General features: G+C 36.3%; 3 protein-coding genes across 8 annotated transcripts in view; 2 read left to right on the plus strand and 1 right to left on the minus strand.

Moving 5' to 3' along the window:
* The window catches only part of fmoda (fibromodulin a), a 104,014-nt gene that overhangs the window by 10,952 nt on the left and 66,244 nt on the right, over positions 1-26,818 (minus strand). The window lies entirely within an intron of this gene.
* Positions 1,915-12,822, plus strand: zgc:113307 (uncharacterized protein LOC553753 homolog). Its single transcript, XM_048172454.1, has 4 exons — positions 1,915-2,291; positions 2,700-3,333; positions 5,401-5,718; positions 12,300-12,822. The coding sequence occupies exons 2-4, from the start codon at positions 2,712-2,714 to the stop codon at positions 12,449-12,451; spliced, it is 1,092 nt and encodes a 363-aa protein (XP_048028411.1). The 5' UTR covers positions 1,915-2,291; positions 2,700-2,711; the 3' UTR covers positions 12,452-12,822.
* Positions 19,507-26,265, plus strand: LOC125256442 (proline/arginine-rich end leucine-rich repeat protein). The gene is made up of 3 exons (XM_048172453.1): positions 19,507-19,984; positions 24,394-25,376; positions 25,454-26,265. Exons 2-3 carry the CDS (start codon positions 24,398-24,400, stop codon positions 25,615-25,617), a joined length of 1,143 nt encoding a protein of 380 aa, XP_048028410.1. The 5' UTR covers positions 19,507-19,984; positions 24,394-24,397; the 3' UTR covers positions 25,618-26,265.

The raw sequence follows: 26,818 nt of genomic DNA on the forward strand, positions 1-26,818 counted from the left end.
CATTTCCTTCTGTTTAAATGGAAAAGAAATTTGGCAGCCACAGGCAGACTACAGTGTTTCAAAGAACAGAATAACATAAACACCCCTTTCAAAAACACTCCAATACTTACACAGTTAAGTCAGTGTTTTTCAAAAGCTACCTGTCTAGCCTTTAAAGAGAGTTCAAAGGACTTCAAATCCTGAATATGGGTCAGTGACATGCCGTGTTTTCCTAAACAAACACCAAGAAACAATATATTTATGTTTCATATATTTTAACAATTTCAAAAATATTGTGAGTTTAGGTAAAATTTGTTTATTTTTTAGTTTATTAAGCATTTTATTTATTTATTTTTACTCTTTTAATTAAAAAAAAGGAGCTTTTAAATATGTATTAAATGTTTTTGGGGTAATGTTTGCAATTAAAATAATATTTGAAAATCAGAAAATAATAATAATAATATTAATAATAATAATATATGATCTAATTAAAATATTACACAAATTTCACAAAAACATTTTGTGAAATTTCAGAACAAATGTGACCCTGGACCACAAAACCAGTCATAAGTCGCACAGCTATGTGTATTTGTAGAAATATAGCCAACAATACATTGTATGGATCAAAATTATCGATTTTTCTTTTATGCCAAAAATCATTAGGATATTAAGTTAAGATATTTTGTAAATGTCCTACCGTAAATATATCAAAATGTATTTTTGTAAGCAATATGCACTGCTAAGGACTTCATTTGGACAACTTTAAAGGCGATTTTCTCAATATTTTGATATTTTTGCTCCCTCAGATTCCAGATTTTCAAATAGTTGTATCTCGGACAAATATTGCCCTATTCTAACAATAATTGATTCATACATCAATGGAAAGCTTATTTATTCAACTTTCAGATGATGTATAAATCTCAATTTCAAAAAAATTGACCCTTATGACCTGGTTTTGTGGTCCAGTGTCACAAATAAAACTATTACTGTTGTCCATACAACATTTTGATAAATTATAAGTGAAAGGTTTTAAAATATATTTTAAATTAAATAAAATGTTAAATTTATGAAGAATGTAAATGAATGTACAGAATGTAAAATTTGTTATGTGCTTTTAATGTTAATATTTTTTATGTTTTTGCTCTTTCAATAGAAAGAGAGCTTTTAAAAATATTATATATATATATTATATATTATATATATATATATATATATATATATATATATTATATAAATATATTATAGAATATATATTATATATTTTTTGTTGTTGCTGGAACTAAACCGAACAACAATAATAATAATATGATGTAATTAAAATATTAATTTAAAGCAATAAGTATAAATTAACGATAATCATAAGTATAAATAATAAGTATATAATAATATTTCATAATAGTATCATCTAAAAATCTTCCACTATATTCATAACAATATTTCTATAGGACAGGAGGTCATGCAGAACCTTTGAAATTATTATGATTGTTATGGTTGATTTGAGTGCTAGGGGGCACTCTGACTTTTCAGATGTTCATAGACCAAAACATTGTCTCATCCCTATGGAAGGACTTTGAAGTGTTGGACTAAAGCTATCTTAACTAAACCACACTCTCTCCCCCTCTTTTTTTCTCTCCTGCTCTCTCATAGACGAACAGGGTCTGTTTGGCTCCCCAGGCCCCCTCCAGCTGTCTGACTGTAACCATTGCTCTCTGGGTTATAGATGTTCCAGAGCTGACTGCTGTGCAGAGCATGTCTGCAAAGAGAAAATATACTGCCTTCAAACATACTGCTCTTTCCCACTGGCTCAATGACGTGATATTACAGTTCATCAGTCAGCGGCCTGAGGCCATTTATGTAACAGTATATGGTTTGCATAAGCATTAACATATGATTCAACATCAGTTGTACATTATACATAATCAAGCTTTGAAGAAATAAGTCACAATAAATCAACAACAGGATTTCTATCCACACATTATGTTATGTGCATTAAATGCAAAAGATCTTAAATCACAACAGCATTGTCTGTAAAGATTGCCCTTTCTACGCTGCCAGCACACATGTTGCTGACAAATGTTGTGCAGTGGTTAGACTCCAACCATAGGCTTCCGAGACAGGTTGGAAAAAAAGGAGTGAGAATAAGCTGTATGGAAGAAAAGGCCATCGCTGTGTGAAGAATGTTTCAGTAGCCAGTTAAAACTCTTCAGGTTGCCATTCAGTGTCCAGCGTAAACGTCTACAGGGATAGTCTCGACAAAACTACCTTTTCAGAGACTTTCCTAACTAAAATTGGCCGGGGAAGAGAGGCGAAAGGTATGCACATTCCTCTCACATATGTAGATGATGCATGTGTTTGCAATGTGACGAAAGCGAATGGAAGAAATTCATTTGGAAGTAGCGTTTTTAACCAGTTTAGCCTCTTGCATGGTCATTTAAGCTCTTGAAAGTAGTTTAACTGTAGCTGATAATGAAAAAGATTATATAGACATTAAGTTATATTCAGCATTATTATTATTATTATTAAATAAGCAAGAATGCAAAAGCTCTGCTGGGAATTGCTGCTGTAACTTACACAAAAAGCTATTTTCTAGAGCTAGACTATCTCTAAACTGTATGTGTGAAAGCTTTTATTTATTGCTGCAAGAAGAAAAGAAGCTTCCTGGTTAGTTTGAATAATAAACTCTGTAAAGGATTATTATAGGCTGTTTGTGTTTCATCCAGGCAGGCGAACAAATGGATATCAAGTCAATTTTTTTGTTTCTCTCTGTGTGTGGGCCGACTTGGGCCTTCACGTTGGACTTTGACTATGGAGGCGTACCACTCTGGATCAACCGTTTTTTGGGAGAGCCGAGCGTGTTGACTTTGAAAGATCGGATGGATCCGGGCTGGTTTCGTGCTGTGAACGCACAAAGTTGTCCGCTGGAGTGTGACTGCCCAATCCAGTGGCCAACAGCCCTTTATTGTGACCACAGGGGCCTTAAACAGCTTCCCTCTGGCCTTCCGTCACGCACACAGTACCTTTTCCTCCAAGGGAATGATATTACTTTCCTTGGAACGGAAGCGTTCGCCAATGCCACCAACTTGCGCTGGTTGATCTTGGATCACAATCAACTACTGAGTGAGCAACTCAATAATGTGTCGTTCTCCAATCTGACCCGCTTGGTAAACCTTTTCATAAACCATAATAAGCTGACAAAGGTGCCAGCCGGACTGCCTAGCGGACTCAAGCAACTGCGACTCGCATATAATCACATCGAAAAGATTTCTGCAGGTGCTTTCCAAAATTTGGGCAATTTAACAGTACTTCTGTTACAAGGCAACCGCCTGAAGATTATTGAAGAGAGTGACTTAAAAGGTATTTATTGTTTTTTTTTATATTTTTAACACATCTTTCAAATGATAAATGTAGAGATGCACTGTTTGGTTGGCACCAATACGATGATATTTATTTTAATGTTGTGGCCGATAACTGAAAAATGGCCGTTATACTGTATTACAGTAATCTGATTTCCAATTTGTCTAAAAAAATGTTTTAATTAAACACTAAAATCAATTGTTCTAAATGCTACAAGTGAATATAGGCATCACAACATCTTAAATGTAATTTAAGATTAGCTAAAGATTATATTTAACAGTGTTAATAAATTATTAGCTTTAAAGATTAACTTTGAGTTTTTGATGACGGCAAATGTAATTTAAATGTAAAAACAGAGGAAATTACAATAATAAATAATAAATATAGCTGCAAGCAGCAATTACGGGGCCAAGCACAAAAACGGCACAAGAAGCCAGCCAACATGGCTGGGAGCATCAGACCAACAGCAGCAGTGAGCAATTAAAGACCTATTAAGATCATTTTAGGTAAAAGAGCTGAAAAATGATCAAAAATGAGGATTTACTGGTTCATCACTTTCGACCAATAGGTGGCGCTGTGACCAAATTAATGTGGTATGGTCAGAGTGAGGTGACAATGACACTTGCAAAGTTTGGTGTCAATATGTCAAAGCATTGCAGAGATACAGCTTCAAGAGTCGTTTTTGCATCATGCCTCAAATTCTTTGCTCTGGTATACGAAAACGGTTTGACATATCGACTTGAAATCCATAACTTTTTGTCGCCATGGTCTGAAGATGATACGGTTCAATTTTGGTGAAAATCGGAGCAACGGTCTAGGAGGAGTAAAGAAGTAAAGAAAGTAAAGAAAAACAATATGGCGGACAGGAAGTTCAGCTGACTATGGCAAATTTGATATCTATGTTCTCAGCATGACCCAAGGAATCTACTGAGACAAGTTCCATTACAATCGGTAATGTCAAAGTTATTAGCATTTTTGTAAATTTTGTTATAACTTTTGACCACAAGGGGGCGGAGTGCCGAAACTTCTCAGGCTCCTTCAGGGCATTGTCCCGATGACCCATACCGAGTTTTGTAATGATACGTTAATGTTTTCGTAAAATACAGCATTTTAGCACGAAATTCAAAATGGCCGACGGCCAAAATGTCCGATATGGGAAAATTGGATATCATTTGACTCATCATGATGCCCCGAATCCAACAAGACCGAATTTATTATTTTTTGCCGAAACACTGCATGATGCCTCAGGTCATGCTTGTGATGACATGTACCAAGTTTGGTCTGACTATGAGAAAGCGTTGCGGAGATACAGCCTCACTTCTATTTTCGCAAGCACTACGTACAATTCGTTCGTGTGTTTTTCGAAAACGGTTTGAGGAATCAACTTGAATTCCATAACTTTTTTGTCGGCATGGTCTGAAGATGATCTGGTTCAATTTCGTGAAAATCGGAGTAACGGCCTAGGAGGAGTTTGAAAAAGTTGTTTTTTCAGAAAATTCAAAATGACGGAAAATTACGTCATAGGGTGCGATTCGGCTTGAGCCAAGGAATCAGGGGAAAAAATAATTTTGTTTCTAGCCCTTATGGTTCAAAAGTTATTAGCATAAACATAAGTGCAACTTTGGACAGCTGGTGGCGCTAGAGGGATTGAGTTAGAGACTCCAAATTTGCTATAGACAAAGGTCAGACTGTCCTCTAACTGTGTGCCAAATTTCACAACTTTCCCGCAAGCGGTTCTATGGGCTGCCATAGACTTCAAGAGCGGAAGAAGAAGAAGAAGAAGAAGAAGAAGAAGAAGAAGAAAAAAAAAAAAAGAATGCCAACAATAACAATAGGTGCCTCTGCACCTTCGGTGCTTGGCCCCTAATTAATAATACAGTATTAAATATCCAATAACAACAGATACTGATAAAAAAGAATTAATAAATAAAATTAAATAAATCTCTAATATCTGATAACTGACATGAGACTAACATATTGTGCATCCCTATATATATCATCAATAAGTATTAAAGTGAATCATTCTGTAAACTCAGCATTAACTCTATCTGTCATGTTCTTCTCCAGGTCTTGGAGGCCTCAACCTCTTGGATCTCAGTCACAACCTCCTGGATACTTTCCCCAAACATCTGCCTCCATCTATCCAGCAGCTTTACCTATCCAACAACTCTCTGACTGGCCTGACCGAGAACAGCCTTCATGGTTTTAATGGACTCCGTTACCTACGGCTCGGACACAACAAATTGAGGAATGAAGGGCTTGAACCTGGCGCCTTTAACCTCACATCTCTGGTAGAGCTGGACCTTTCATATAACCAGCTGAAAGAAATCCCAACAGTTCCCACCACCCTTCAGTACCTTTACCTTGAGGTTAACCATATCCAAGGTGAGTTGAAGTAAGGCTCTCGTTTTACACAAACAAAAACACTGAGGTTTATTCTTTAGCACTGCACTCAAAAAAATCAGCACTGCTGAATTTCAATGTGACAGAGGAAACTTCTAAGCCCAAAAGAGTGTTTCATGCCACGTTGATCGACAGCATAATTGTGACAAGACACAAGTCAGAGAACCGTATTTTTTAGGATATTGTCTCAGTGATGATGTTACATTAAAAAAAGATTCAATAAATTGCTCCAACAAAAGAGAAAGCATGACATTTAAATCTTACTGCAGATTTTCAAGAGACAAGATGTTTATAGTGGAAATAAAGCAGCGCTGACAGACTTCAGGAAACAATGGATAGGTTTTGATCTACAATACCACTTCAGTGTGGCAAACCCCACATGGAAAAAACCTATATAAACATATATGTTTCAATATAGGTTTTGATATAGGTTTTACATATATGTGACATATATAAAATTGGCCGTTTTCCTATATTATATGTACATATATGTCATATATGCACACATATAGTACACATATATGCACACAATTGTACACATATATATATACACATATATGACAAGTACACATAATATAGGAAAACGGCCAATTTTATAAGTCACATATATTAAAAACCTATATCAAACCTATATTGAAACATATATGTTTATATAGTTTTTTCCATGTGGGACCAATTTCAAGTGTTCTGTAGCGGTGTGTTTTCTGCGTTTTCGTAATCAAAGACAGATGCGAAAAATCTTGCCATCAGGTCTCACTTTATTCTGTATAACACAAATGCAATATATGAGGACTTGTGCAGCATACAAACAGCATGCGGCAGCAACGCACAACGCTGAGAAAGAGAGATATAAAAGTAACTTAAGTAAAGAAAAATAATCAACGAAACATCTGAATGTAATAAAGGGGTTTTGATTACAATCATACAAATATATCATGTGAATTCAGCTGTTACATGAAACATGGCCTTAATTGAATCACCGCAAAAACTTTGTGCGACCTACCGCTGTGATGTCTCATGCAGACTGGGAAGCAGCAAAGTGCGTCAACACCCCAAGTCAGCATGGCGGCAGGAAACCCCAAATATGGTATGGCAAGTGAATCACAAAATAATTGTCTAAATACATAACTGCTACATTCGCACATCATAAGTTCTTGCATAATTTTTTTCGTTAATTCTTAGTTTTTGCCTTGATAATAGAAAATATGAGCTAGCATCATGTTGACAGTCAAAAATAGATATGGCTACAAAATGACCAGATCCTGCCATTAGCTATATAGAAGACATATCTTGTATGTATAGGGCATATATATGGATATGAAGAAGCAATACAGGAGACTATATTTCTGTATAGCACATATATGACCTCAATTTTGCCAATGTGGCATATATACACATATAGCAGTATATATACACATTTGCAGCATATATATAGCATATATGTGCAATATGCAGCATATATGTACTTCACTGCATATAGGTTTCATATATGCGCATATATCCACATATAGGTTCTTTCCATGTGGGACTATCCGCTTGTTAAGTCGTGACGTAAGGAACGCTGTTTCTGGGTCCAAACCCCGGCTCATTTCACTTCAGAATGCCATCTCGACGGCCGTTTATGAGCGCTATTTATTCATATTAAACATTTAACATTTTAAAGTTAAACATTTAAAATACTTACATTCTACACAACAGTCTCCGTGCTCACAGCGTAACAGACATTAATATTTTAACGATTTATAAAAGATGTATCACTGTCTGGCCATCTGGGATTTTGGTATGGAGATAAAGGTTATGATTATAATTTTTTGGTAGTATTACACCACATCGTGTGTGTATATTAGCACCGTTTGTTGTTTTCTTGTGGTATGAGATAGAGCGTTTGGACCCGGAAGCGCTGCCGCGTGACGTCAGACTTAACAACCGAATACAATTTCAGTTTCACTTGGGAATGTAACTGGCCATGTCGGAATTTTGGAATTTGAAGCATAATTACAGCTAGTTTGGAACTTACTGGATTCTAAGAAATTCAACAGTAAATGGTATTCTTGGAAAGTAAGTGTTCTTCTATCTTTGTCTATACATTTATTGAATATAAAAAAGTATTTCAAACAGATTTTAAAAGGTCAATACAACCTATTTTTTTCTAAACTTTCATACAAAGCTTTGTAAAATTTTGAATTTGCATTATACTGTTAGTTCAATTTTGTATTGTGCACAAATCTGCTGAGAAAGTTGTCCCAGGCCTTGTGATGCCTACACATAAAAATATTGGGCCGTGAAAATGTTATCAACCCAGCTTCTCTGCTACAGTCCTAAATATCAACCAAGTGCAGAAATTATTCCAAAAACAAATCTGTCCGCTTGACTGAGAACTGCTCAAATGTTTGTGTCCTGATCAACCGTCTTACAGAATGAGGCTATGTTCTCAGACCCGATGAAATAATCCCTGGCACGAGAGAATCAACATTCAGAATCGGACGGACTATGTGAAAACGACGGAAAATATGACAGGATTTTAGAAGAGAAATAACAAACTTTCCATCCTCTCTTGGTTTTCTTTTCCCCCTTTCTCAATCTCTAATGTGTTTGTCACAACGTGTTTGCAGACAGACACATCCTGGAGAGACACTAGGTGACTAGAAAAAGTAGGTTAGCTGAAAGAGAAGGAGGGAGAAAAGAAAGAAGGAAGGTTTGGGAACATCTGTGAATACTCCAAAAGGAATCCACATGTGCTAAAAGCACGCTCTGTTCTCTCCCCCTCCTCCTCAGCAGCACACTGAGCTCAGTCACAAGAGCTGTGCCACTGGTGAACTGTAAAGACTTCAGCAGACATTCTTTTTCTTCAGGCAGTGGTCATAATTTACTGTTTTGAACCATACAACAAAATCTCTTGCCTTTAGTAGTGGTTTACCAGCTCAAAGTGAAGTATAATATTCCAATTATGAACATACCATTATAGTCATATAAAATAGTCTATTGTTATATTATAATGAAGTGGAGGTTAGGAAAAGATTAAACAATCTGTCAACCAGTCAGATTTATCCTTTAGAAAACAAAACAAATGAAAAGAATGTAATCGAGAATGTATTGACTAATTGTGATATTAATAGTGGTTTACCAGTTCAAATTGAAGTATGATATTCTAATGATTAACAAGCCACTATTCAAAATGATAAAACGGATGATTTGGTATATATATATAACCTAGAAGTGGAAGGTAGGAAAAGGTTAATCAGCCTGTCATCCTGTCAGATCTACCTTCAGAAAACAACTGGAAAGAATGTAATAGAAAAAGTATTCGACAAGCCCGTTCAAAAGGCTCCAGTCTGAGGATGGAGACACCACTGTGCCTGTTTTTTCACATAGATTTCCAGAAAATATGATCATAATATTATTATTGCTGGATTGCTGGGTAGAGGAGTGGAAAAACAGATACAAAAATAGTTACACACCCTAAGTGCTTTGTTGTAAACGCATATTGATTTTCTGTTCTGAAAATAGTCTCAATGTTACCAGAGATACCTCATGGTCTTTCAGTTCATGGATTCTCCCTAAACTCCTGAACTACAAACTTAGCATTAGCAGCTTGAACTTAGATACACAACTATTATGCTACCATCACAGTCAGTACCTAAAACAGGATGAAACAGATCATTTGAAGAGTTGCCAAGGCCAGTGCACCTGCAACTTATTTACACGTTTGGGAAGCAGCTCTTGTTTTACGAGGGCTGTAGTTTGACTGCGGTGTGCGATCTAGTGAAGGATTGATATCTGCTTCGAATTCTCTGAAAAGGCGTCACATTATTCACTGAATTTGTTGACCTCATTGTCTTGCTATTTCTGTCTACAGTAAACAGTGGAAGGTAACACAGTATCATTTTTTCAGAACAGACACCTTAAAGGTGCCCTAGATTCAAAAATTGAATTTACCTCGGCATAGTTGAATAACAAGAGTTCAGTACATGGAAAAGACATACAGTGAGTCTCAAACTCCTTTGTTTCCTCCTTCTTATATAAATCTCATTTGTTTAAAAGACCTCCGGAAAACAGGCGAATCTCAACATACGTAACAGTCGGTGTGTAAGTCCCCAATATTTGCATATGCCAGCCCATGATTGAGGCATTACACAAGGGCAGCCAGTATTAACGTCTGGATGAAAGGCATTAGACAAGGGCAGAACGTCTGGATGTGCACAGGTGAATCAACTGACTAGGTAAGCAAACAAGGACAATAGCGAAAAATGGCAGATGGAGCAATAATAACTGACATGATTCATGATAACATGATATTTTTAGTGATATTTGTAAATTGTCTTTCTAAATGTTTCGTTAGCATGTTGCTAATGTACTGTTAAATGTGGTTAAAGTTACCATCGTTTATAACTGTATTCACGGAGACAAGAGCCGTCGCTATTTTCAGACACTTGCAGTCTGTATAATGCATAAACACAACTTCATTCTTTATAAATCTCTCCAACAGTGTAGCATTAGCCATTAGCCACAGAGCATAGCCTCAAACTCATTCAGAATCAATGTAAACATCAAAATAAACACTGTACTTACGCGATTAGACATGCTGCATGACGAACACTTTGTAAAGATCCATTTTGAGGGTTATATTAGCTGTTTGAACTTTTTTTATGTTGTTTAAGGCAAGCACGAGCTCTTGGGGCATGGAGCACGGGATTTAAGGAACTGAGTAATCCACGTCCAAACCAGGTTCTCAAGTCCTCTTTCAAAGTCTGAGCCAGGTTGTCAAACTGGCCGCCCCGAATCAGATCATCCAAATGAACCAAAAAAGCCAACAATTCCCTGAAGAAAGCCAGCACCCAAAAATCCTTCCAAATTGATGCAAAAAAAAAAATCCCTCATTCGGGCGGTAATGACCCAGGCTGTCCCAACTGTGTGAAATCGAATGATAGGTTTTAGGGTAGAGTGTGGTGAGGAGTGTAAATAAATTTGACTCTCTGACCATCATTTTGGATGGAGAAAAATATAAATTTGACTCTCTGACCATCAGTTTGGATGTAGAAAAATATTTTTTCAGCTCTCTACATGATCACCTGCAAATGATAGAGGGTCTCATTGTTCAAGCTTCATCTAAACATTTCGATAATTTTTTCATATCTTCTTCAGGCGAGCTCAAACAGCACCAACATTGTCCTCTTCACACTCAGTGACTGTCTCTCAGCAGTTCTTATACTCTAAGTAGGACGGGGCTCCCCAACACATATTCAATACGCATGATATTATGCGTCATAAATTGATTGAACACCATTAATCCTTTTGTTATCGATTTTTTTTTTGCATCAATCTATCGAATATTATCGATTAATAGGCACTTCCAACAAGAAAGTAGGCACTTACAAGGACCATCCAGATGCTCAAGAAATGGATCCAGAGAAAGAGGTTGAGTTAAGGGAACTGAGTAATCCATGACTCAAGTCCAAACCAGGCTCTGCACTGTTCATCCGTCAACTGGCCGACTCGATCAGAAACATCCAAATGGATCTCAGCCTGTTAGATAAAGTAGCTTACTATGAAATAGTAACAAATGTAAAAATGAGTACAAATGAATAAATAATTTCTGGTAGTGATGATAATGCTACTAATGCTACTACTGCTTAACCAAGACAATATCAATTAAAAATACATATCAAACAAACTTATTTTTTATGTTTTTACATGTGACATGAACATTAAAGGTGCTGTAAGTACTATTGGAACAATGCTGTTGGACATTGCTGAAATTTGAAATCAACCCAAACAAACCAACCCCTCTCTTCATTGCTCCGCCTACAAAACTCACACTCAATCTTAACCACACTGCTCCAGAGTTGATCTCGAACCCCGGCCCAATCGCTGCTGACATGTGAGGTGAATGCACTACCAATGACGCTAAACGTTGCATTCTCTAGCTGTTGTCGGTGTGCAGCAGTTTAACAGCAAAACTCTCAAAAAACGTATTACACACGCAATGCAAGTGCATGTGTTTATCACAGCTGGCACAACAAAATGTTCATGAAAAATTAAGTGCAGTTGATGAACGAACGACAAGGAAGCACAAAAAAATTGAACGTACAGTACACAAGAGTAAACACAAAGTGTTTCGTTGTTGGTCACAAACAGCACAGCAGCTCCAGACAATCAAAACCCAGTGTTACTCACATGAGTAGCGGGATCAAAGCAGCCTCCGCGTCTGTTTTCTGGCCTTCCCATTTAGCTCTCTCCAGCGCTGGAAAGCTTTTCTAATATAAATGCGGGTCCTAAAGCACTTGCCCAGTCATAAACCTTCATTCCAGTGATATTCTTCTGAGCTCTTTTGCATTGTGTCCTATTTCTTATTTTCAAATCTCCCTTTTGCTCGTTCTCTCTTCTCGACTGTCATACGCCCCTTAATGCTGATTGGTTAGATGTTTGTTGTTGGTATCAGCCCGACTAACTTCCAAACAGTGTTTTTGAAATACTACTGAGTCAACCTTTAAAAAAACACTACATGCCAACTAAATTACAACAACCAATCTGTTCTGCTATAACTTTCCTGTTCTGTCATCCAGAGTTCAACGTGAGCAGTTTCTGCAGGACAGTAGGACCCACATCATATTCACGTATGAAGATCCTGAGGCTGGACGGTAATAAATTGGAGTATCACAAGCTACCTCCTGATTGGGTGTTCTGCCTACGTGTCCTCCATAACATTTATATTTGATCTAATAAAAGCAGTCATCACCATGAGCGGTTTTACATTTTCATGCTTTTAAAAGGCTTTAAAATTGCATGCAATAATATATTATATTGTAATATAATATGTATATTTAGTCTGCATTAGAAAGCATGACAGTAGAATTAATTGATTAGTATTCAAGGTGCTAATATTTTGAATAAGCATGTTATACAATGTGTACATTTTCTTAAAATGTTTTAATATGATTTTACTCTGGATGTGTATATGGGCAGCCATATTTTGTTTTGATGTACAGTGCAAGTCTTGTGCCTTGTTCCTAGTCTTCACTTCAAATGTTCTAAGGATATAATGAGAACTAGTCTGTTAAACATATGCAAATACACTAATGTTCAAAAGATTGGTGTCAGGAAGTTTTTTTCAATACTTTTATTTAGCAAGGAATAGGATGCATTAAATTGATCAAAAGTGAAAGTATTCACTTTTATACTACTAGGTCTATTCAACACTGAAAACAATAGAAGTGTTTCTTGAGCTCCAAATCAGCATATTAAGAATGATTTCTGAAGGATCATGTGACACTGAACACCTGGAGTAATGATGCTGAAAAGTCGGCTTTTCCATCACAAGAATAAATAACATTTTTTAAATAATATAATATAATATAATATAATATAATATAATATAATATAATATAATATAATATAATATAATATAATAAAAAATGAATACAAATTAAAAACTAATATATTAATAAAAAACTTTTTAATTGTAATATTATTTCACAATATTATTGTTTTACAATTTTCTATCAAATAAATGCAGCCTTATGAGCATAAGAGACTTCTTTTAAAAGCATTACAAAACTGTACCAACCCCAAATTTTTGAAGGGTAGTGTAAGGCTTTTTGTTACCTATAGTCCAAAGTTAATATTCCATCACTGCATCACCTCTCTGATTACAATTTATTTTCCTCCAAACACCTGACTTAAAAATTTAGTTCTAAGATTACAATTAAAATAAAATGCCTTCATGTCAAATTATATCGACTTTGTAATTATATTCATCTGTGTTCCAGTGTTTGTGACAAACACTTCTGAAATACTGATCTTTGGACACAAACACATTCCATTGTTTGACATAAAGAATGATCACAGGTCCCTCAGTGAGTATTCATAAGCAAAATTAATTTAGCTAAAACAAATAGTGTCCACTAAAAGAAATGTTAGCGATAAAGAATGACGTCTTGGCTTCTTTTGTTTCTCTTACAATGGTTCTTATTAAATATAGGATACATGGATAACAGTTCCATATTTGGTTGCCAAAATCCTGTTAAAACATAAGAGACAGATATATGACAAATCAATCACTCAACTTCGACAAGGAAAACCATAAAAAGATGCTACTGTATCTGTAGAAGCGTAGCAGCAATACAAGTTAAGTGTTTTTCACTGTGCAGTGAGTGCATTTTTGCTTTCAGTGTGGACAGACAAAACACTTAAGACATGGTAGACAAGAGACTGAAGAGAGCTCATTCTCACCAGTCCAATGGAATGACGAGTAAATAACACCATCATGCTCATGCTTGAACTGAACTCTTATTTCGCACAATAGCCGTCACAAGTCTGACTCGTGTTGGATCAAAAAACATTTCACAAAATAACGGATGTTTGATCAACAAGTCTAAATAAATGACTCCTCCATATTCCATATAGATCCGAGTTAATGGACCATGTGTTCAAGATAACTCTCTCTGGGATCTCCACTAGGATTTTTTTTGCAACTGCAGAGCAGCCTGGTTTGGACCTCACATTCCCTTGTGAAGACAACAGAAACAACCTGAAAACGATGAAAAGATGGATGAACCAGGAGGACTACAGTCAGATAATGTTTATTCACATCCAAACAAAGCCATACACATCATATTGATAATATTTAATAGTATATTAATAGTATATTTATTAGTATATATATATATATATATATATATATATATATATATATATATATATATATATATATATATTCACAAAGCTGGAAGCCTGAGAAAATACATAAACCACATAGCGAGGCAGTTTTGTTTAAACTGAATAATATATAGCTGAGTTGTGGTAAAGTCATTAGTGAGGCAAAAGACAGATTGATATCACCTCTGAGGGAAGAGGTGGGCCCACAACAAACCTCAGAAACATGGGTCTTACTGGTGCATATTGTAGCAGTGGTTGTTTAGAACTTGCCTTTGATAGCAATTAAATAGTACTGTGTGCTATAGAAGCCTATTATAAATGCTTTCTTTAGTTTCCCAATTAACCAGAAATCCACTTACTAAAAAATAAATTAATATAGCAAATACACATCAAATAAACCACTGTGTATAAATGCCAATCACAATGTATTAAAAGAAATTTCAACAGACTCTTTAAGGACAAACGGGTCTAAAACATTTGGCAGAAATACATTAAGTCGATTCAAAAGCTCATCTGGCTCAAATAATATCAAGAAAAGGGAACATCAACAAATTTAGTCCAAAGTCAATATTCAATTAACCCAACAAACAGAGGCCAGTGTTTCAAACTATTCAAAATGTTTGGATGTGTTTGTTTGATTGTTAGGGAGTTGTGACAAAGACAGTTGTAAGCAATGCATTCTTAACACTTAGAGATATTGAAGTGTCCTTCAATATACAAAGGGAATAAGTCCCTGAAAAGTCCTAGGACCAACCAGATAACAAAACAAAAAGATATCCCTCAAAGATTTCCCTTTTTAGTTTTGTTTGCTCATTGTTTTCCACATAGATATTCATTTTGTTTGACTGATTAATAATATTCAGGCCAGCAGCACAATTACAAGTGTTTTTTTTTTTTTTTCTATTTTATGCAACAGTTCAATAAACAAGAAGTAGATAACTTACATTTAAGACACACTATTTTGTCTGTTTTTGCTCTGCAAAGAAAATAATTCTAAACAAAGCCACAGTAGACTTAAACACTGCATGTTTTCAAGCAAGACATGGAAGTGATGTTCTTGAATGAATCAGTGTTTTTGAACAAAACGGTTGAGTGAATTATTCAATGACTCACTCATTAAGACAGTCACATTTTTTGTTCCTAAATTAACAAATCAATTGAGTGCATGATTCATTGGCTCACTCATCAACATTTATTTCCTTGTATGAATTATTGGGTGCTTCACCTACTGACACAATGATATAACCTACAGAAAGAGTTACTGCAATACAGTACAAACAAAGAAGGATTATCATTATTAAATGTGATTTTGTATTATGTATTAAATTGATATATAAGTTGGATAATCTGGTTTGTTTATGCATGTGACGTAATGGACAGGTATGGGGAATTGGCGCGATGACATGCGCAGTGGTTTTTATGTGTGATAAAGGGCATGCAAGGAGGAAATGCATGTGACGCAAGCTGTGAGTTTAATTTATGTCTGCTCTGACAAATAAAAGTCAGTAAAGTTTCCAGTGTACGTGTATGCCTGCATTATTTCGACGGACTCATTCTCGAGAGACTGAAGCTTCCTCATTTGGTCTACAGCGCCGCTTGCATTATTATTATTAAAAAAGTTGCTTCTCATTACAACCTGCTTTGACACAATAATTGCTGCATAATAATCTATACATTCAAATGTCATTTTGTATCATATCCCAAATCTACATGCATTGACCTTGCTATGTTTTCACACATTCTGCTATGAATGAAGTAGGTAATGAGCTCTAGCTTTATTGACTTCACAGAAAAAAACAAACAAACTGATATTTCTTCCGATATTTTGTTGAGTTCACATACTCTACCCTGAGGGTTTGGCAAGTTGTGGTGGTTATTGGTGTCAGACTCTATGGGTGGGAGAAAGAGCTTGGTAAGCAAAGATCTTAATGAATCTCAGTCTTATATCAACCAGACCTCCACCAAAGACATAATCAAAATGCTTATGGTGGCCACAACTGCATTACAAGTCTAGCGCTTCATTAATTCAAACACAGAGGAAAAAGCTGGGAGGTGATCCAGAACTCATTATTTTTGTCTAGGTGGCAGAATTACAAAATGTAAGGCTTGGTGGTTTGTTAAGCATGATGTAGTAGAATTAATAATTCTATGCAAATTTACTGTCAATATGGAGCATAAACTGCACTACAATGATGGTGATGTTCACACATACTGTGTGTCTGAGAATGCACATCTGTCAATCATTTGTGTCTGTCTGTGAATGTGTGTAAGCACACACAATAAAAACAACCCAGATGGCAAGACTGCACACTTCAAAAGCACACAATCATCTGTCAAGCACATGCCGAAGGAAACCATCACACCTTATCAATAGTGGAAGAACAATAATGTAAATCTTCCTTCAGATGTTCAGGGTCAGTTTAACCCTGCATCATCTGTATGACTAACCTAACATTGGTTGTTTTCACTCTGCGCCAAACCATTAAGCTCTTGACAATAAATCTTAAAGCACGTAATTAAGCTTGATATGCAAATAAATTTAAGTTGTAAGAAAAAGAAAAGACATTTCCTTGCCAAAAGGGTACTCCAGTTACACCCTTTCCAGCTTTTTACTTTTAATTAACAACAGACTTTAGATGTGCCTCAGATTACAATGATACTGTATTAAATAATATAGTCTTGGCAGAGAATTTGCCATACAGAACATTTGACCTAAATGATCTCACAAGCTACCAGAGTAAATGTCACAATGACTCATGTAGAGTACCGAGCAAGAGCCATTACAATACATGCAAAATCACACCCACTATAACACTGATGTAATGATGTTTGATAGAGCAAAAGTGCTCTTCCCAAAAACATAACTAGACCAGCACCAGAAACACTTCTTCACATCACAGATTATCAACAATGTGGACAAAGAAAACCACTATTTAACACATACCAATATTTAGTGGAGATTATGAATGTCTATTTTTACCTTGGCATAAAAAAAAACAAAAAAATGTCTTTATATCTATAGTAATTGTGACTTTTTCATCATATATTGTGACATTATTTCCCACAATGACTATTTCTCAATTTATATTTTTCTCACTTTTCCAACTCTTTTCATCATAATTGACTTAATATGTTATAATGTGACTATATTTTGCATTTGTGATTTTATAAACACAGCTGTGACCTAATATCTAATTGTTTTCTGTTTTTTTCCCTATTTTCCGTCACTATATTTGCCCGAGTTCTCGTTCATTGTTTGTTACAGAGTGTTTGCCAAAGTCTCCTTCATCATCATTGGCTCTGCCCAGCTTCAAGTCTTCTTTACCACAGATGGTCCTGCCCCGCCTCTTCATTCTCCTCTCCCAAAGCCATCCAGTTCCTCTGCCTCGCCTCCACTGTCTCCCTTCAGCCCCTTGTTCAGTGAATCTGCCCAGGTGCTTTGATCCACTTTGGGCTCCGCACTTTGATCCACACATCTCCACCTATGGCACCACCAGGCCTTCAGTGTCTCCCTGGGTCTCCACTTTTTATACAACTTCACATCTGTCAGATGGGCTCCTGGTTCCATCCTGGCTCCTCCTTCCATCAGTTCTACCGTGGGCCTTCGTTTGGGCTCTGCTCTGGGTCAACCTCTGGTTCCTCCCTCCATTGCATCCTCCCTGGCTCCTTTCTCCATCATATTTACCCTGGTGTTTCCCTCTGCCAGATCCTGGGTCTCATCGGTCTTTAATTGCTCTTTGTCCTCCTCCAGAACCCCTCCCTCCCGCATTTTTTGGACTTTTTTCAGTGTGAGAATGTGCTTTGCTGGTGTTTTCTTTATGTTTATTTAAAGTATCTTTATCATTCATTCTGCTACAAGCATCTCAGCTTTGGAATAATACAACACATTTATATCTCACAATTGTGATTTGTTGTTTGTGACTGTTTAATTGCAACATTCAACATTTCTCACAACTGCATTTCACAACTGCAACTTTGTTTCTCATAACTGCAACAAATGTGTAACTGTCTTTTGCAATTGCAACTTTTTTTTTTCCTCATAATTGCAATTTATTATTATAACTTGTTATGTGCATGTGATAGCTAATATAGGGGAGATTATTTGTGGAGGGTTGTGATGGACTTGTACACCGAAAAAAAGTTAACAATGAAATGAATTAAATGAAATGAGTTTGTTTTACTCAAATAATAATGAAAGTTCATTGTAAGAAAAAAGTTGTGTGAACTCAAAATTTCATTGTAGTAAGCTGAACTTATTATTATATGTGTTTTTTTATTTTATACATGCAAGTATATAATGACAGTCTCTTTGATAGTAATAATAGCATGTGTTATTTGCTATCTAACATTTAACCAAGATCTGAATTTGATGTTCATGTAAATGAACTGTATATAATTAACATTATGATGTTGGGAGAGGTTGAGAACTGTGATTGTTAATGAGAAACACCTGTGCACCACACTGGACTTCTTCTGCTTCCACGGCTCTCGGCCAGCCCCTCTTGTCACAAACGTTTTTAAGTTCTATTAACTTAAAAAAAGTTAGTTTACTTAAATATTTTTAGGTAATAAGTTCCTTCAAATGTTTTGAGTATTCTGAACTTGAGTTTTACAGTGTATAAGTCCTGGGCTGTTTTAGAGATCCAGTCAATCCCTGAATGAGGCTGACCACAATTACAGCCCACAACTGCATGATTCTTATTTAGAACAAATGTGCAAATCTGGGACATTGCCAGATATCTCAGAGGAAGACAACACTGAACGGTCCCTTTAAAATGTAACTGATTAAATGTTGAAGCTCTTCAGACTTACAATTTTTAAACACCATACATCACAGATGTTGTTACTCCAGATGTTGAAGTCCTCTTGGGTTTATAATATAAGGTGGGTCTGACTTTACTGTCAACTGTGTGTGAGGAAGACAAATAGGTTTCTTTGGGATTAAGAACTACGTATTGCACATCTCGTCACCATTGCTTTGCAGCTGCAGCTCACTGCATAAGGCACAAACACTCATGGGCCTGAAAGCACAGGAAAGAGAGCAAAAGGAAGTGTGAGAGAAAATACCAAATCGGGGAGCTCACACAATAAGTTTTAATTTAAAAAAAAAAAAAATAGGATTCTGTCCAGTACTCTGTGGTTCTAAACTAAATAAAAAGCACATGAATTTGATGAAGTATCCCAAGGATCCGCGTGACCAGGCAGACGATGGTGCTGGAAAGAATGTTGACCCTACGCTTTCTGCATCGATCTCCACCCCGTCCCACTGGCCCTGTAGTCCTTAACACCCATTCACATGCATCCGTGTTTACAGAAGGGTAGAACAGTGTTACGGGATGGACGTTTCAATTTAATTTGAGGCACTTTCCCTGAAGGAGGGGCAGGGAGACAGAATTGTTGACCTTCAGAAGGAAAAGAGGGAACGACCCAATAAGCAGCCTGCTTAGCAGAGGAGAACAGGGGAAGTACGGAGGAAAAAGGGGGAAAGAAACAGAGTGAGAGAGGAGGAGAAAGCAAGGTGGGAGAGCAAAACTCTGTGAGAGTGAAGTGACAGCTAGAGGATTCATCAAACGAGGGCAGGAACCAGCAACAGGTAAGAAATACTTTGTTTTTTCAAAATAGCCACAAATCAGTCTCAAATGAGACAAGCAACATATACACGTACTGATCAGAACATCTGTGAATACTGGCAAGAAATGAAATAATGAATAATGAATAAATTTAGCTATTAATTTAGTCCTAAAGTCTATATTCTTTAATCAATTATAATTTATTTTCTCAAAGCTTATGAAAATAATGGCATGATTACTTTGGCTGTTCACTCAGTACCTTTCAGTACTTCTTAGGGCTTAATTAATGTCCAGATTTTTCACATGGACACCTATGAGTACAATGCTAAAACAGGTAGATGTTTCCTTGCAAGTTTTCTGTTCTCAGTTTTAATACTTAGATGTTAAAAAGTTTCCTTGACTGTAATATGAAAGAAGAAGATTGTTCTATAGAAGAAGATAATAAATAAATTATACATGATTCAGCTGTCTTTCGACCTGTCCAGGTCTATCCTCCACCCTGATATATCAAAGTCTTGTTACTGTGAACATTTAAGATGTCAGAAACCAGTCAAAATGATTAAAATACCCAACAGTATATAGCAGAGTCTGGCTATAGTGATTCCATAAGCATCTGTTACATCTATCAAACTGAGCCATCCTACACTTGATATGTCAGAGGAAATTTTTTCATTGATTTACTCTTACATTTTCATTAATCATATTAACTGCTTAGGTAGCAGACCTGTAATGCTTTTAGTTTGATCCATTATAGGCAAAACTAGTATTCTCTTGATTCAGAAATGGTATCCAAGAGACCTCTTTTGTCTTTTTTGACCTCTAACTAAATCTAAAACACATCAGATCCCTCCCATTTTGAGTCCTGCCAGCACTGACTCATAACATGTTTTTGTTATTATGAGTTTGTTATGCCTAGTAATGACCCAAATTTCCTTATATGGTCACACATATCATTAGGCTTTACAACATTGAAATGAACACAAGGCAGACAAAAGGACAATCTCATTTACACCCGACCTAAAGCAGGCATGCAGAAGAGAACTAAACAAATCAAAGTTTTCCCAGGTTTCCTTTTTTCCCAAGGCCAGAGTCCTGCTGCCTAGTCTCCATGACCATGCAGCTGACATCCAGCCAGACACTTTGAGCCAAACATCTGATTGCGATCATCCATCAGACCCACTGCACTGCTTCTTGTTTTGTGCCTGGGTGTGAGTTTCTGCATAGGATTCATCAAATGTTCATTTCTCTAGTGAAATGATTCCTCTAGGCTAAAAAATGGAGTTAACCACACATGTTTTTAGGGCTTGACCCATCTAGTCAAATCAAATATAATATTAGATAATAGCAACCCAGTGTAAGCAAATATTATAATGTTTACATATTTTAGACATGTTTTAATCCACTATGTTTATTAACCCTATTATATTAACACTGCTCAATATATTTTCACAAATTTTTACCGTTAAGTTTCCAGCATGAAATTTTTCAAAAGAAAAGAACTATTTTCTTTTTATAAAAGAACTATCAAAGAAAATTCCGGAAGGTTCTGAAATTCCTCAAAGTAAAACAAAGTTGCTGAAATTTATCAGTCTGTTTTTTGTTCCCACTGAAGCATGGTAAAAACAATCTTCAACTTGAGATCACTTCCCATCAGCCAACCTTCCGAAATATTTCTAAAAGTGGTTTAAAATCATTGATGAAGTCACGAGGACCCTGAAAAACGTCCAGTTGGCTGAACTGCAACTAAAACTTGAACATTCTGCTTTGTATCAGAACATTCCTACAGAGAACATCTGGAAACTTCTCTAAAAATGGACGCTGAAGCACAGTTCGATAACACAGCAAGATAGTGATCTAAAGACATGAGACTACACAGTAGAAAGGCCAAAAAAGCTAAATTAACATATTTTGATGTTGTCTAGTCAAAGTTCAGACATAAACCCAAAAGATATGTGGCCTAAAATGAGCATTACTTGCTTTAAACCATGCTTCAAAGGGGACTGGGTTAAAGGTCCTGCAAAATTAAAGTCCAGCAAAGACCGAATTATTGAAGCTTTACTGGCAGTCATTGTTATTATATACTGTACAAGTTAAGAAGCAGATGAAGAATCCTTGATAAGAGTGTTTGGCCTGATGAAGGTGCTTTATTAATATATTATAACATGATATAATTTTTCTAAATATGTTAAAGCTAAATATTAATTTAAATTTAATTTATTTTATTATTTATATTAAATTAAATATGCATAAAATGTTGGTTCTCTTGACCTAATTTTTAATTTTGGCATCCAATTGGACAGCTATGCAATATTTATTAGAAATTTAAACTTGTATGCAATTATTAAAATACACAATAATAATTATTCGGTAACACTTTAGTATAGGAACATATAAACAATTGACTATGACTTTTCCCTCAATAAACTCTTAATTTACTGCTTATTAATAGTTAGTAAGGTAGTTATTAAGTTAAGGTATTGGGTAGGATTAAGAATTTAGAATACTGTCATGCAGAATAAGGCATTAATATGTGCTTAATAAGTACTAGTAAATAGACAATATTCTATTAATATGCATGCTAATAAGCAACTAGTTAAAAGTTAAAAGATATTCTATTAATATGCATGCTAATAAGCAACTAGTTAAAACCTAAAATAAAGTGTTACCAATTAAGGCTGATTTATACTTCTTTGTCGAGTGTACGCCGTAGCTACGGCGTAGGCTGTGCATAGCATGCGTAGCATACGACGTAGCCTGACGTCACATGCACCTCTTCAAAAATGTAACAAAGCGTCAATTCTACGCGGACCGCAAGCGCTCTGATTGGTCTGCTAGAACCCCTCCCTCGGGTCAAAAAACTGGCGCGGAGCACTCGGAGAAGAGCGAGCACTTTCAACTTCACTATGAATGAAAAACACTCTGTTTCAGAGGACACATACAGTCAAACTGCAACAAAAGTCATTACCTATTTGCCGCTTCTCTGCCGTTTCTGTTTGTAAGCTTTTCTGACAACGTACATGACGAGCTGCTTCTTCTTCGGCTTTTGTTTTGATACTCAACATGACCGCGGACACTGCCTCCTAGTGGTCTGCATGCACGTCGACGTGGACAACGACGCAGAAGTATAAATGAAAACAGACGCATAGCCTACGGCGCAGAGGCTCTGGCGTAGGTCCGACGCTGAAGTATAAATCAGCCTTTATCCTAATTTTTTAAACTGTTGTGTCATCTTCCATTAAAAAATAGTCTCATATAATTAGAAACAAAAATCAAGTAACATTGCTCATCTTTATATGTTGTACTGCTTTTGAACACCAGCTGAATTATAAACTAGAGACTAACATCTTGAAAAACACTTTTGGCTAAGTAGAGCAGGTTGGCTACTCTGTTTGATCAAGATTTATTTAATCCTCCAAGTAATGATGTAAATTTTTGGTGTTCCACCAATCAGCAATTCAACTTTAAGTGGCGCAGATAGCATAGCAACACTATGACTGCTCTAGCATTGGTTTCCTCCAAGCTCCCCAGGGTGTTTAGCCTGTTTCCCTCATTAAAACTCACTCTTTCCTAGGTCTTGCATTGGACAATAGAGTCTTTATCACAGCCCTGTGCAGTAAACCTGTAGAGTCTGTAGAAGTCATAATAATCCAGCCAAACTGGAAGCAAACATGACTGCATGCTTTGACAAAGAGGGAAAAAAACAGTTAACAGTTTGTAGCTGTCTCATACCAGACCCTGATCAAGATATCCTAGAAAAAAAAAAAAAAAAAAAAAACACAAACGATGAAGATGTATCTTTAATATCTCTGTTGTCCCTTCTCTCCTTCTTATGGTTCTTTACCCAAAAAGACCCAAAAGATCCCAGAAACCTCACACTTGGAGTTTCAAATTGTGCTCAAGATTTTGCAAGATAGCGAAGTATGCAATTAAGTGAAGCCAATATGCCAAAAATTAAAACATAAATTAAAAAATAACTTACTCTTATTTCATTTTCAATATTTTAGTCTTTTAAAATTGAACTTAATTTTAATTATTATCTTCATGTGCTCTTAAGTTGGCAATAAATGACAAAGTTACGGTAACACTTTAGTATAGGGAACACAAACTATTAACTACAACTTTCCCTCAATAAACTAATAATTTACTGCCTATTAATAGTTAGTAAAGTAGTTGTTAAGTTTAGGTATTAGCATTAAGAATGTAGAATAAGGTCATGCAGAATAAGGCATTAATATGTGCTTAATAAGTACTAATAAATAGCCAATATTCTAGTAATATGCATGCTAATAAGCAACTAGTTAAAATACCCTAAAATAAAGCGTTACCAAAGTTACTTTACACAATCCTTATTTCTGAAAGAATTTATATTATTGCACTAATCAGCACAGGATAAGGCAAAATGACAATGTTGTTTTTCTGCTTCTCTGTTCAGGACCATGAAAGCTGGGCTTGCATACTGCTCTCTTCTTGTCCTTCTTCTGATCACGGATGTCTGTGGCCAGCGAAGACCAAGACCAAGGCCTGTCCGCCCATCTACCACCAAGAAACCTCCTGCCCCCAAAAAACCATCCTCTCCTGCCCCCAAATCTGTACCCGAACCCCAGGAACCCACAGATTTCCCCCCTCCGATCCTAGGCCCTCCCTCTGAATTCCCAGACTGCCCCAGAGAGTGTTTTTGCCCACCATCTTACCCAAATGCCCTGTACTGTGAAAACCGCAACCTCCGGAAGGTCCCGATCATCCCATTCCGAACCCACTATCTGTACCTACAGAACAACTACATTGATCAAGTAACTGCAGACTCCTTTAACAACTGCACTGAGCTTAAGTGGATAAATCTGGGAAACAACCGCATCCGTTCAGTGGAGAAACAAGTGTTTGAGAAGCTGCCAAACCTCCTTTATCTTTATATGCAGAGGAACCAGCTAAAGGAGGTGCCCGACGACCTGCCGGTCGGTCTGGAGCAGCTTAGACTCAGCCGCAACCAGATCTCAAAGATCCCTCCTGGAGCGTTCAGCAAGATGAAACATCTTGCGCTTCTGGATCTCCATCACAACAGGATCAGCGACAGCAGCATGGGAAAGAACATCTTCAAAGATCTGAAGAACTTGATTCAGCTCAATCTGGCCCACAACATCCTACGGAAGATGCCTGCAAATATACCCAACAGCCTCTTCCAACTGTTCTTGGACAGAAATAACATTGAAGAGATTCCACAGGACTACTTCAAGGATTTCACAAACCTAGCCTTTGTGAGACTTAACTACAACCAGCTTAGTGACAAAGGTCTTCCAAAGATGGTGTTCAACGTGAGCTCACTGTTGGATTTGCATTTGGCCCATAACAAGCTGAGCACTGTTCCCCTGTTCAACTCCGAGCTGGAGCAACTTCACCTCAACAACAATAACATTGAGAGTATGTACTTCATTTAAATTTTTGTATTGTGCCACAGAATATTTTCCACAAAATAACACATTTACTTGTCTTTGCAGATATAAACGGCACTGAGATCTGCCCCACTAACTCTCACAACATGCACGATGAAAACGGAGCACCCAGACTGAGATACCTGCGTCTGGATGGCAATCACTTGATTCCTCCTGTGCCCTTTGATGTCATAATGTGCTTCAGACACCTCCATGCTATAGTAATATAAGATGTTATGAGTGATGAACAGATTTATGCATGCCTGTGCACAACCAGGCCTTCCTGTCTACTTGACAGTACTGATTGAATCAAACAGTACCAGAGAAAACAAGTAAGGAATTAAGAACAAATGGCAATGCATTTTTTTTTATCCTTAACGTTCAGGAATGTTTCAGTGTGTAACCTAAAAACCTTCAATGCATCGTATTTATTGAATTTCCTGTCTTGAATACAACTGAGCATGAGTATTCTGCATTAAACGTTTCTATGTGATTATACAGAACAGAAGCAGCAACAATGGCTGAGTGGAATTAATTAAACCCTAAAAATAAAGGTACATTAACTGACGTACTGTGCTACAGACAACTAGTGTAGTTACAATGAATAAACTGCAAGAAGTATACTGATCTATAGAGGTAGACTAGAGATTTGATGAAAAGAATGATTAACAGGGGAATAATGTAACTACTGTGTAGTTGAAAATGTCCTTAATGTGCCTATGTTTTTAAAGTACTGTGTGTAGTCCTGCCTTCACCTTGTGTCAATATTTCTATATAAATAAAGATGTATAGGAAAAAATTCTATTCAAACATACTTGCACCTGCTATATTCCACACTTCATATAACATAAAAATACAATAAAACAATAATAAATGGAGCAATTCCAACAGGATCTTCACGCCATCCTCGCACCACCAAGAAGACACAAACTTTTCCAAAGCCAAGTGTACCCAGCACAAAAGAAAATTGTGTCTATAGCGACATCTTGTGGTAAACTATTATCAAGTACAGTACATTATATTGAGTAAATTAATCTTTAAGGCCCAGTTTCACAGACAGGGCTTAGATTACACCAGGATTAGGCCTTTAAGTAGCTTTTATAAACGTGCCCATAAAAAACATTACTGGTGTGCATCTTGAGACAAAACAATGCCAATTGCAAAACAATAAATTGCATTCAGTTAAAGGGATAGTTCACCCAAGAATGAAAATTCTGTGATCATTTACTCCCCCTCAAGTTGTTCCAAACCTGTATAAATTTCTTTGTTCTGCTGAACACAAAGGAAGATATTTGGAAGAATGTTTGTAATCAAGCAGATCTCGCCCCCATTGACTACCATAGTATTTTTTTTTCCTACTATGGTAGTCAATGGGGGAGAGATCTGTTTGGTGCCAAACATTTATTCAAATATATTTCTTTGTGTACAGCA

Source organism: Megalobrama amblycephala, linkage group LG21 (assembly GCF_018812025.1).
Source record: "Megalobrama amblycephala isolate DHTTF-2021 linkage group LG21, ASM1881202v1, whole genome shotgun sequence".
NCBI lineage: Eukaryota > Metazoa > Chordata > Actinopteri > Cypriniformes > Xenocyprididae > Megalobrama > Megalobrama amblycephala.

What these genes read in the sequence shown, in the direction of transcription:
- zgc:113307 (XM_048172454.1), top strand. Translation starts at nt 2,712, where the DNA reads ATGGATATCAAGTCAATTTTTTTGTTTCTCTCTGTGTGTGGGCCGACT. An exon ending in TGAAGAGAGTGACTTAAAAG is followed by an intron (nt 3,334 to 5,400) that starts GTATTTATTGTT and finishes GTTCTTCTCCAG; the next exon opens with GTCTTGGAGGCCTCAACCTC. An exon ending in TGAGGTTAACCATATCCAAG is followed by an intron (nt 5,719 to 12,299) that starts GTGAGTTGAAGT and finishes TCTGTCATCCAG; the next exon opens with AGTTCAACGTGAGCAGTTTC.
- LOC125256442 (XM_048172453.1), top strand. Translation starts at nt 24,398, where the DNA reads ATGAAAGCTGGGCTTGCATACTGCTCTCTTCTTGTCCTTCTTCTGATC. An exon ending in CAACAACAATAACATTGAGA is followed by an intron (nt 25,377 to 25,453) that starts GTATGTACTTCA and finishes TTGTCTTTGCAG; the next exon opens with ATATAAACGGCACTGAGATC.